Source organism: Maylandia zebra, linkage group LG5 (genome assembly GCF_041146795.1).
Source record: "Maylandia zebra isolate NMK-2024a linkage group LG5, Mzebra_GT3a, whole genome shotgun sequence".
Taxonomy (NCBI): Eukaryota; Metazoa; Chordata; class Actinopteri; order Cichliformes; family Cichlidae; genus Maylandia; species Maylandia zebra.
Window position 1 is genome coordinate 16,188,200 of NC_135171.1, and position 12,550 is coordinate 16,200,749.

The 12,550-nt window shown below is 41.4% G+C and overlaps 1 protein-coding gene across 2 annotated transcripts in view; it reads left to right on the forward strand.

The window, feature by feature from the left end:
• The first annotated feature begins 4,463 nt into the window (after positions 1–4,463).
• Positions 4,464–12,550, forward strand: part of LOC101481805 (paxillin) — a 39,752-nt gene continuing 31,665 nt past the window's right edge. The window contains exon 1 of one of the 2 annotated variants that reach the window (XM_076883871.1): positions 4,464–4,726. In XM_076883871.1, the coding sequence (XP_076739986.1) occupies positions 4,522–4,726 (205 nt within the window). In that variant the 5' untranslated portion in view covers positions 4,464–4,521. The remainder of the gene's footprint in view (positions 4,727–12,550) is intronic. The other variant, XM_012917548.5, reaches the window with a different exon arrangement.

Sequence of the window (12,550 nt, forward strand, 5' to 3'; positions counted from 1 at the left end):
TTTTTAGTTTTGTCTGGTAGAAATTACTACTGACAAAATCACTGTCACCTAAATTTGCAGATCCTACCTAGCTCTAAGACTGAGTGTTTGCTGCTCAGGTCCAGGGACAAATGAGAAACAAAGGTTACCAGGCTGCTGCTGAACATACTGAAGAGGCTGGAGTTTGAACAGCCAAGTGTATCCCTCATGACAGCATGGAGAGCAAGACAGAGCCAGAGAGACTGACAGTAGTTTTAGGACTGCCCAGAAAAATCACCCCATGTTACTGTGTTTAACATGTAAACTGGTGGGCAAAAGTCTTGAGCCACGCCTCATTTCTGTACATTTTCATAGAAAATAGGTGTAATGTTTTCTTACAATGTGTGCAAACAAATGGAAATACTCTATGAAAGTACTTTTTTAAAAAAGAGTTTGTACAATTTTACTGAGTTTGAAAGTGAATATTTAATGTGTTCAACTTTATTCTTCAACACGGCCTGAGTTCTCTTAGACAGGCTTTCTCGTCATTTCTTTAAGTAGTCTTCGGGAATAGTTCTCCGGGCTTCTAGAACGACATCCAAAGCTCTTCTTTGGAAGTTGGATGCCTTTTGTTCTCTTCACTGACAAGATGATGCCACACTGCTTCAAAAATGATGAGGTCTGGGCTCTGGGGGCCATGACTGATACTGTTTCATTGTGTGTGTTTTTTGTTTTTTGTTTTTTTCTTGGCCAGATATGCTTTTGCTGCATAGGCGGTGTGTTTGTGATCATTGTCATTGGAGTCAGAATACTTTTTTTAATCCACTGAGACAATGTTGTTAGAGATGCTCACTGAAAATATAAAGATGAAAGATAGAAAGCATAAAAAATATTTGGTCTTTGATCAATGGGTTTTGATCAGTAGCTGCTGATCAGTGGTCATGACAATTTGCATATTAATGATCAAGGAACTGACCTCAGTTCATTCAGTGGGCTGGTTTCAGGTATAAGGTTGGGGAAACCTGCAGTCAGCTGAGACTGAAGAAGTCACTTGAATGAGTGACGAAATATTCCTCCCATTGAAAATGTTACATCCAGATGAGCAGAATCAACCTTTTAGGGTTTACTTACCTGGATGATTGAGCATGCATCAAGACATAAAAAAGAAGTAAAACTACAGCACTTGGAGTGAAATCTGAAATTTAAAGGAAATATTCCAAAATGAAAACACTAGTATGTACCCTACAGACAAGATATAAATTTGAAAATAGTCCAGGTGTCATAACAAGGAGTTGTAAACTTTCATGGCCAAAGGTAGCGATGATTTCCCGTATCTCTTTTACTGAATGCGCTGCTGTAGCGATCCATCACAGGATGGAGAGGGTGTGAAGAGTTGTCCAATACTGACTTTAACGTGGGCAGCATCCTCTTTTCTGAAACCTTTGTCAGTTAATCGGGTTCCGCGCACACAGTGTCATTGGCCTTGCAGATCAGTTTGTTCAGTCTATTGATTGCTGCCTCCACACACTGCAGCATAGTGGATGGCACTGACTGGCCACCACAGACCCATAAAATATCCTGAGCATCGTCTGGCAGATGCAAAAGGACCTCAAGGCTTCAGTACTTTTTGTAGAGAGCTTTTAATGAACTTTTTGTCAGTGTGAACATTGAGGTGTTTTTAATACATATGGATGGAAGCAGGGGCCACTGTGTTCCTGTCCTCCTCATGCCCACAACCAGTTTCTTAGTCTTTGCCATGTTAGGCTGCAGATGGTTTTGCTCGTAGCCTGCAACAAAGCTGTCCACTACACCTTCTTATTATTATTATTAGTAGTAGTTGTAGTATATTTTTAAAGACACACTGCACACTATGCTGAGATATGCAAAGTTTTCAGCTAATAGCTCTTTAAGAATCAAATGCCTGTTAAACTGTTTTTTTGGCATTTTTGGCCAAATTTGTAACAAATGATAACAAATCATTCAATGGCATTTGTTTCATTGCTAATTGTCTGTTATGTGTAGATACAACACTGGTTCATTCTTTGAGTTAGCTGTAGCTTTAAGCTTGAATGATTCACAGGTCACTTTTAAGTCGCTAACAAAATAACAATAATGTATACTAACAGTTCCTCTGAAAATGGTCAGGTACAAGGACTGGACTGGAAATAAGTGAAAAAGCAGCTAAAGTACAGAGAAAAACTTTGAAAGACCTTGGAAAGCCCAGAGTACTATTGATCAAGATCAACGGACTCAATAAACTGATCTGTAAGGCCAGTTACGTTGTGGGGATGGAGCTGTGCTCGCCCTAAGGTGGTATGAGAGAGGTGGATGTTCATCAAGATAAGGTCAATGCTGGACCAAACCTCCCACCCACTCCATAACATGCTGGCCAGTCACAGGACCACATTCAGTGAGAGACTGAGATTATCCACATGCATCACTGAACGACACACAAAATCATTCCTGCCTGTGGTTATTCACTGTAAAACTCCCTCTCAAAGCACAAGTACACACTGCAACAGTTGCACACCCCTAGTTCATGCAATGGGCGTCCCGATTGCTTTCACCACTATGAAAACATTGTCATTCTGAATGACACACAGTATGATGCTAAAATATACATAATCAGGTTTTACAGGCCCGTTAACTCTGAACTCTCAGGTAACAAAAGCAAACCTTTGTCTTACATGAAGTAAGATTAAAAGAAGAAAAATAACAGCACGTTCACGTGACATAAAATCCATGAAAACCAGCCATCATCTCACTGCTGAACACACACAGTGTAATTCTGTAACTCCCTGCAGGAATATTAAAGGAAAGTTACACCAATCATTTATCAGGGGAAGCGTTTTAGTGTGTGCTGAGGGTGCAATTAACACTCTCTCACAGAGGTTTATATTGAGATTTAACACTGTGCCTAAATGGCATTTAGTCTATTTCCACCTCTGAGAAATAATGGATGGATTTTCTGTGAGAACTGTCGATTTGTGCTGAGTGCGTCTGCTCAAAGAAAGCTGACTTAAGCTGTGCAGATAATGACTGTGGTCTGAGTTATCTCCTCGTTTTCTAGTGTAAGGGTAAAATCTTTGTTAACGCACAAGAAAAAGTCTTCTCTCACGTGTTTTTCTTTTAAGATGGACTTTTCTTCAAAGTAACAGAACACAAACGTCACATGTGACAAGTTATCAGTTCGTTATTTATAAGAAATGTTTTCTTAAGCCCTCTAGCACTTTATCCTGAAATCAGGAACTCGTGTTTTCTGAAACTGGCTTTAAAAATAACCGTCAAGAGCTCAGTAGCAGTGCATGTAAATAGCAACATAGTATCCCTAATAACTACTAAAAACCTTCTGTCAGTCGTCTCCTTCTACATGCAAGCTTCTCTTTAGTCACCAGCCATAAATTACCATTTAAAATACTCCATATTTTCCCATCTTTTCTCACAATTAGTCTCTTTCTCTGCTGAGAAGCTGCTTTGAGTCATTTTTTGTATGCATCAATGAGGCATGGGGGTGTATAGTGGGGCTTAGGCCAGAGACCAGTTAATGAAGGTCTGATAATGTGAAGCTACTGCCACCATGTGGCCATTTAAAAATGATGTTGCCTTTTAGCACATTACTCTTTACACGACATTACAGCTACATTTCTTCTTTTATAATTTTACTGTTTTTTAGTTATAAAAATAAATAAATAGAGTCAAAACTTATTTCACTGTCCGTATGTAATCCCAGAAGACACAGGCATTTTGACTAACTACTTACAGTAGTGCATATAACATGCAAGCAGACATAATAAAATCATCAATAATAAAATCTACAGTCCTCGTCATTCCAAACTCTTAAAGGAGGAACACTGGCTTGTGGTTGTCGTTTTCCTTCCTCACCTTCACATCTCCTACTTCCTTTGGAGATGAACAACTCTGACAAAACCTCTCCACAAGAAAGAGTACCTGCTGCACACCCAGAGTCCTCAAAACCTGAGCCCACCTTATTATGTTCTACAGGTGGTCTTAAAAAACACGTTTATTGCCTCACCTCATTTAAGTCATTCAGCCATTTAATTATTTTATTTATTTTGACATGTCTGACTCTCTCCCTGTTTTATTTTCCCCAGAGACCTCGGTCAGCTTCCTCTTTCTCTCTCCTTGCATTGTGAGGCTGAGGAGGATCTCTAGCTTGCCCGGTTAGTAATTTTAATTTTATAATTTTTCCCTGTTTTATTGTGAGCTTGCTCTGCTAACTGTAAACACTGCTATCAGCAAGAATGTACGACATTAAAGATTGAATTAACTAAATTTAGCTGACATAAAAAAATACATTAATAACAAAAGAAATGTAAAAAGCTACATTTAAATCTTCTATGAATGTATAAAATCTAATACCTTTATACTACATAAAGTATTGAAACTCTGGAACAATATGACTTATTAGGGTCCCATATAGTTTTACTGTAGCGTCCCTTCAACACCACTCTCCGCCGCTAGATGTCGCTGGTCCCTGCGTGTTGTGGCTTGTAGGCTGGGGGGGTGGGCTGGCTGGATGTGGACTGCTGGGGGCAGCTGGGTATGTGTGTGTCTGTGAGTGTGTTTAAGACGCGTCGACTGGAGCAGGAGCAGCAGCAGCAGGAGGGGGACTTGAAAACTTCCCTGCGTCCAGTAAGAGCGGGGATTTGGCGATTTAGAGGCTTCCAGTCCAGCTGCGATCGTCGGAGAGGAGGACCGATCCGGTTCTCGGCACTGGAACCATTTCCGGCCAACATGGATGATTTAGGTAAGTTCGTTCGCCGCGGAGGCAACATTAAAGCAGAGTGTGTGCTTTTAGCGTAAACACACAATGCTAGCGCTGGAGGGCTGACCAGCCCGACGACGAAGAGGAGGGGGGCTTTTTCCGCAGGTGGTCAGTAGATGTAGTTGGCTTGTTTAAGTCGCAAGTGTTCCCCGTTGCCAGGTGGGCTGAGTTATCCAGGTTCTGCTGCGAGCAAGTGCGGGGTTAAATGTACAAAAGGGCCTCGCGTGCTGCTGGCACGGGGAGGCATCTCGTTACTACGATAATGAATGTAACAGTCGTCTTATTAGCTGGTAACGTGAAGATAGTCCGCTGGACGGTACGTTTGCACTGTCCTCCTCAACAATGGGTGACGGAGTCGTGCAGGACTGCCGGAACTTTTTCATGCGCACACCTGGGATGAATGCGTGAATCAAACCGCGGCCCCTTTGGCTTTTTTTTTTTTTTTTTTACACTGGTACACTGACCTATGCAGCCCCTCCTGCTGGGTGTCAGGATTATATAAGTGCCGCAGCAGGTGGGAGAGAAACAGTCCCATTAGTGCAGACTCTGGTGACACGCGATCATTGACAGAGTAACACAGTTTGTTTGATCAGTTGGATTCAGCTGATTGTTGCCAAGCACGCGCAGACGAATCCAAGAGACCCGTGTTGCTTCTGCCGGTGGGGGTGGGGGTCTAGGTTCTCTTGCTTTAGTAGTTTAACATTCTCACTATGAGCCAGTCAATCCTCAACTTACTTTAGATTGACAAGCTTACAACCGTGCATTTACAAAACTGGAAGAAGCAGCAAGAGGCTGGGAAAGTAAGAGGTACATAAAGGAACAGTTTAGGAACATTTTAAGTGGCAGCAGGTCAGATGATTGCTTATAGAAAAACATTTTAGAGAGGTAGAGTTTCTCTGATGGGCCGGGGTTTACAAATCTGGAGGGAATCTGTAGAAATCTCTGTGTGCAAGGGGACAAGGCCAAAAATTGGGAATTCTTCCAGAAATCATTGTCTGTGAACACGGTTTGTCATGCTATCTGCAAATGCAGGTTAAAGATCTATCGTGCAAAGAAGGAGCCAAATGTGAACATGATCCAGAAACGCTGCAGTTTAAAATGGGCTGAGGCAAAGTAGAAAGCTGTTCTGTGGTCACACGATTTGAAGTTTTAAATTGTTTTAGGAAAATATAAGGGAGACCATCCAGCTTCTTACCAACGCTCAGTTCAAAAGCCTGCATCTGTGCGCGTGGAATTGACACTTTGCACATCTGGAAAAGCACCATCCATGCTGAAAGGGATATACAGATTTTAAAGCAACACATGCTCCCATCAAGGTGACGTCTTTTTTAGGGAAGGCTTTATGTATTTTAGCAAGACAATGGTGAACAGCATACTGGATCAATTACAACCACATGGCCTGCCTGCAGTCCCGACCTTTCACCAGCTGAAAACATTTGGATACAGGACTGTTGAGCAGCTTATATCAGACAAGAATGGGACAACAATCCTCTCACAAACGTTCAGCAGCTGCTCTCCTCTGTTCCCAGATGTTTACAGATCGTTGTTAAAAAAAGATGGGATGCTAAACGGTGGTAAACATGATCCTGTCCCAGATTTTTTTTTAAATGTGTTGCTGCCATCAATTTCAGAATGACCTTTATTTATTCATTTTTTTTAATGTAAGATTTTCTCAATTTAAACTATATGTTTTCTATGTTCTACAGTGATTAAATTAGAGGCTTATGAGATTTTCAAGTCATTGCATTCTGTTTTTATTTACATTTTACACAGCATCCCAACTTTTTTGGGAACTGCGATTTATCTCCAGGGAGATAAAAGCATCCAGTGTAATTAAAAACTAAATAGAAGTAACGAGGCTTGCACATGGCTATCGGGATCAGCAGTTTCTTGTTAGTTTTTCCCCGGTGACTGCATGGTTAAGTTTAGCAGGACATCCACGAAATGCATAGGAGTCAGGTTCATTGGTTGCTATAAAAAACACAACCAGTGTGTTTTTGTGAAGTCAAAGATGATGAATGCCTTGCAAAAGCCATCCAAAGGGGATTAGCACCCTCCGAGAGCTGCAGGTGGACTTGCTGGGAAGAATGTTACAGGCACGGCTTCATCTTTCAGGTTCTGCATGTATAAAATATCAAAAAAGGAATGAAACAATGGTGTTCCTTTTTTTTCTGTTTTCACCTGGATGTAACCCTTTCGGGCCAAAACCCAGATCTCTGCTTTATGCGTTGGTAGTGGGAGTGTACCAAGAAGTCACTCTATATCCAGTCAGCGTTTATGGATACATTCTCAGCTTACACGGGCGAAGGGCTTTCCTTAAAGTAGCTATGTAAAAAAATCCAGCCAAGGGTAATTACCATGTCACAGGGCTGTAAATTCTGTCATCATTTTAGCACAGATATGTAAAAACTGTTGCACACATACGTAGCGAAACGTTGACACCAGATCCTCCCCGTGCGATTGATAGATCTCTGTTATCACGCTGGAGCTATGGAGCTACAGCAGGAAACTTTACCTCCACCTGCTTATGAAAATTGGATGCGCTGAAGGTTTAAAATGGCTTTAGAAGCAGTAGGGGATATAAAGAAGCACCACCGGTGGAGTTTGAGTGAGCCAGTCTGTCTAGTACACAACTCAAAGAGGACAACGAAGTCTAGGTGTATTTTTAGCCCGAGGAGAGTCCGTCTTCAAGAGCTGAGCCAGCAGGAGCACCAGGAAACCTTTCACCATCCTGCTCTCATCTCTCTCTGCCCTGTTTTTCTCACTTTCATTCATTTTTTTTTTCTGTCAATTAACTGGCTTGTCTTTACTCCTAAGTCATTTTTTCCTGTGATCCACACATGTTCACACCCAGGGCTTTTGTTATATCACTGTGTTCCTTCCGCAGCGTCCGCGAGAGCAGAGCACTGCTGATCTCAGGCTGGATGTCAGGGTGAATCAGGCCCACATGCAGGGTTTGGGCCTCAGCCAAAATTTATCCTCTTTAAAAACGCTGCACTGCCCCACCCTCTCTCTTCCTACTCCCCACCATTCCTGTGGTGAGCCACATGGGAAACTGCAGGCTCCAATCTATTGACAGTTTAAAGCTGGCTGAGTTTGCAAGAGAGGAGGTTATTTGGCTCAAAGCAGATCGCAAAGCTTGATCGCTTGCAATTATCAGCTTTTTTTTGTTCCTCCCCCTCCTTTGTTTTTCTTATGCAAGACGTGTAATTGTGTTATTTGCATCTCCTTTTGTTTGTGCAGTCCTTGTGGTCTAGGTGCTGTGGCATGTTCTGAGGCAAACTTTCATTGACCTCCCCTCCTCAGCTATCAGTGCTGCAGAGCGTTGCTCCGTGCTTCACTGCCCTGGGCCTGCAACAACACGACATGAATGTCAAACAGCCTAAAAAGTTAACTTCCCTTTTACTGACTAATGCGCAGCACCTTTCAGTATTTCCTTTTTATGTCTGCAAATACAGTAACCGCTGCGTTTGTCTCTCACTCAGATTAATACGTTTCGCTGTCACTTTCTCGGCATCACTTCAAGTGGAACGATTCCTCAGAGCACTGGCGGCGCAGCAGCTGCAGTGTTGGAAATGTCACTCACCTAGTGGGCGTGGGCAAAGCAGTTCTTTTACAAAGTCCAAATGAGATGTGATGTAGCCTAGATACCCAGCAGAGTCTAAATTTAGGTTGGCTTATTGTTTGTAGACCAAAGGAAACATCAGACGCCGCTCACGTGAACATCTGTCATTTTTTCCCCCGCATGTTCTGTGTTACACTGCGACACAGATGTCATGTGTGCCTGAGTGATACTTTTTTATTCTGTCAGCGACGCAAAACGAGCTAGAAACTTTCCCCTTCTCTTTTTTGCACTCACTCGTTTCCAGCAATTGTTCTATTTCTAATTCCAGATTTAGCTAGAAGGCCGTTAATGTTGTCTGCCATCAACAAAGCAGTTGAAGGAAATATCACGAAACCTGCCCGGTAGTTTTTTGCATAATCTTGTGCAGTCTGACCTAAGAAATTATTTTGCAATTATACGTCAATAGATGGTGTAAGGGGAAGCAAACGAGATGAATTTGCAAATAGATGGAAGTACATACCTGAATTTCATGCTAACGTAATGACCTGACTTTCCTTTGATGTGTTATTAAGATTCTTTGAACGAATAGTGTGACAGTTACAGCTACATATGTCAACGGGGGATCTTTCTGAGGTGTCGGGAGGCAAATTTTGTGATCTTTGGACTAGCCATGATTTTGGAAAGGACAGCCACCAAGAGAGGAGATGTTTCACTGTGTGACAGACTTCAGGCCAGGGTGAGCCTGATGCTGTCGAAAGCAAGGCAGGAAGTCTACGTTGTGACCGCCAAATTACACTTCCCAAGTGTACCATATTCAGATACAGAATATGTAGATTTACAATTACTTGTAAAAAAAAAAACAAAAAACAAAACATGGAAACATATTCAATTATTTTATGTAACTAAGTATTCAGTTATTAGGCTTAAAGCAGCGATGTCACACTGATTTTTTTTTGTTGTAGCCGATGTACAGCGCACTTGGAGAGAAGTTTAATCACACATTAATTCCCTGAGATATTTTTTATATTAATATATAAAAAAAAGTTTAGTTATACATCTCACTGTTTCTACATGATGAAGAAATAATACATTTTTATAGTGGATAGTGGCAAAACGGGACCTTTTTTTCATTTAATGGTTTATTGATTACTTGATGGCTTTGGTGTAGTGAATGGTCATGGAGGAGGTCTTTATCAGTAGGAAAAGCTGTAAAACTTGTGGAAATACAGCTAAAAGCCTCAGATTTATTTCACATTTTCTTTGCGCGTTCTCTTTGTCGGGCTGATTCTGCCCCCTTAGCCTTATGCTTGACATCCCTTAAAGAAAAAGAAGACAGATTATCTTTACTGTTGAAGAAAACCTTCATTATCTTTACAAGGACACAATATATTTATTTCCTATTGGGCAAAGGTGTTGTTGCTCTTCCTTTTTTTTTGCTCATCGATGTTGCATTGCAGCTTAAAAAATAATTTGAAAGTTATTTACCAGGAATTGAGATTTCTGCAGAAGATGACACTAAGTTGCGTTATTTGAAATAGTGAGTTCAGTACTTTTTGAGTTTAAGAGGAAAGTTGCAGTGTAGCTTTGTCTGCTTCTGTTACTGTTTTTGATTATGGTTGCTCATTGCTGTGCTGAGGTGCAGCTCTTAATCAGTACTGAGTACTGTGAAGTGTAAAAATGTGACTAAGCTTGAAAGTTCACATTATTCAAAATCCTCTGGGTTTTTTTTTTTTTTTCCAGTAGACCACAGAAAAACCCCTGCAACCACTTGTCTGTAGGGACTCTTGCCCACGCTCGATGATAAGTCTCTAGTGACACATGCATGCAAGTCAGACATTCAGTGTGGCAGCTAAAGGCTAGAGAGAATAGCTCACCTCCTCCTCGGTTTGTCCATCTCTTTGACTTTTAAAAATAACGATTCTGCAGGGCTTTGAAACATATGGTGCACTTACACACACACACTCACTTATATGCACTGAAAACAGAACTTATTCACGCTACTGATCACAGAGCGTTGGTGTGGACACACATCTCTGAATAGGAAGCTGACTAAGCAGCAGCAGCCGTCGCGTTATCTCTTATGGTCTCAGCACACGGTAACAGCAGCCTGCCAGACCGATACTCAAGCAGCTACTATAGAAAAAGCCCTCAAGTTAAAAACAAAAAAACATATTTAGAGTCACAAGATACAAGCGAAACCTCTCCATCTTTAGTATTTCTGGAGCTATAGTCTAACCACAAGCCAGACTGTTGTTACCACAATGTGCACTATTTTATTTTATTTTTTTTGGTCAGCTGATTTTTCTGCACTTTTTTTATTGGGCAGCTTCACATTCAGCTTGTAGCCATGATTCTATACTGTTGACTGACATCCTGGTGGGTTGTAGTTTTGGTCATTCTAAATGATGAAGCTGCCACATCTTGTTCCATATTGACTCTCCGAATGACTTCCTTGCTCGAGTTCTTGTCTTTGTTGCTTTTTTTCTGATGTTTCCATTATTTGTGTATACACTAGAAGCCATTGTCAGCCTTCCTCATCCCTGCTAAGCTCTGATGAGTTATGCTCCCTGCTGACTTTGCTGCAAGACTCTCATCCCTGCCAGTCCATCAGTGACTGACAGCTCAGTTGATGCGATGCTGCGGCTCCTTTGATGCGAGCCGGGGAACAGCTGGTGTAACAGTTTTGCATAGACGATGGTAATTGTGAAATTTTGTTTGGTCGCGGTAAGAGGAAGCACCATGTTTTTGTAACTATACTGGCGTTAAAAAAGTGGCCCAGTGCTTCCATTTAAAGCCTCTCCAGCTCCCGTGAATATCACATGGCCTTTCAGATGCTTTTAAGCCTCTCCCCTAATTGCTTCCTAAATGTCATTTTTCATAGAGGTGGCACGTTGATGTGGCTGCAGGCTGAGATAAGACATCACTGCGTTATTAGGAAATGTGTTTGTGCCTAGCAGGTTTCCTCTGCCCTTGGCACAGGTTTAAATAGTCATTAACGCGCTGCCGGTGCTGCCCTACTTTGGGGTATAGAGCTACCACAATGAAAGCTTTTGATGAAATTGGGAAGTTGGGAGAGTGGAGGAAAAATGAGTGTGTGCAAAAGTGTTTGTGTGCGCGAGCGTCTCAGCTGGACTGAGCATTAGCTCTGTTTACAATCAACATCTGGCTTGGTTAAAAGGGTCAGTGCGGACACTCCGATCAGCTCCCATTAATGTTAATGGCAACACTCATGTGAGGATTAGTGCTCCTCAGGTTTATACGGGTGTAGTATTAACATGAGAATACACAATTATAAGTGGCTTCTGGCACTTGGATGGAGTTGATTGTTTTCCAGTGAAATGATCTGGCCCACTTTGCAGACCTCGCTAACCCTCCTCTTCATCCCCTTTCCTTCTGTCCTTGTCTTGCCGGAGGGGACAAAGAGCTGCTTTTTTTTCTGGTGCTATGACCTACTTCAGCCCAGGAAAAGACAAACCCGAACGAGCTGATTAATAAAAGGAGAAAATTGCCCATCTTTTTTTATTTTATTTTGCATAGCAAGCTTTGCAAAGTAACATAAAAACTGAGAATCATTTTCAGCTTGAGATTGTAGTTTATTAAGAAATCTCCTCTTATCTACTTACACGCTTTCTCTGGAGATTTCTCAATTTCTATGATATGATATTATGCATGATGCATGAAGATTAAAGTACGTCAGTTCTTAAGCCAGATTTGTATTAATTCTACCCTGTAACGATTATCTGCAGTTTTATTCGCTTCATTTGAACTATAACAAAGAAAATAGCTGGTATTTGTGTTTTATAGTTACTGTTGTATCAGAAACTGAAGCCATATAACTCACTGGTCTATACTGTAGTTTGTATTTTTACATTTATCTAAAGAAGGAACAGTTAAATCTTAACAGTAAAGTGCAGTTTTGCACGCACACATGCATATATTGTATATATAGAATTGGGTCAGGGATAATGCACAAAATCTACAGACAGTGTGGCACTTCTGCTTCTCTCTAGATCGGTAACCTGTAGTTTGCCCTCAATTACTCCCTAAATCAGTAGATTCAGCGGCTGACAGCAAACACTAGCATTCTCTGTTTGGTGGTAGGGCTGAAAAAGGTTTGGGTTAACGGGGAAACGTCATCACAGCAGAGACTTCTTTGTAGTCCAGTGCAGACTTCCTGTTATAATTATAAAACCTTAGCATGGCTTTATGCAGATATTCAGGAAGCGCTTCTTTTGCTCGTG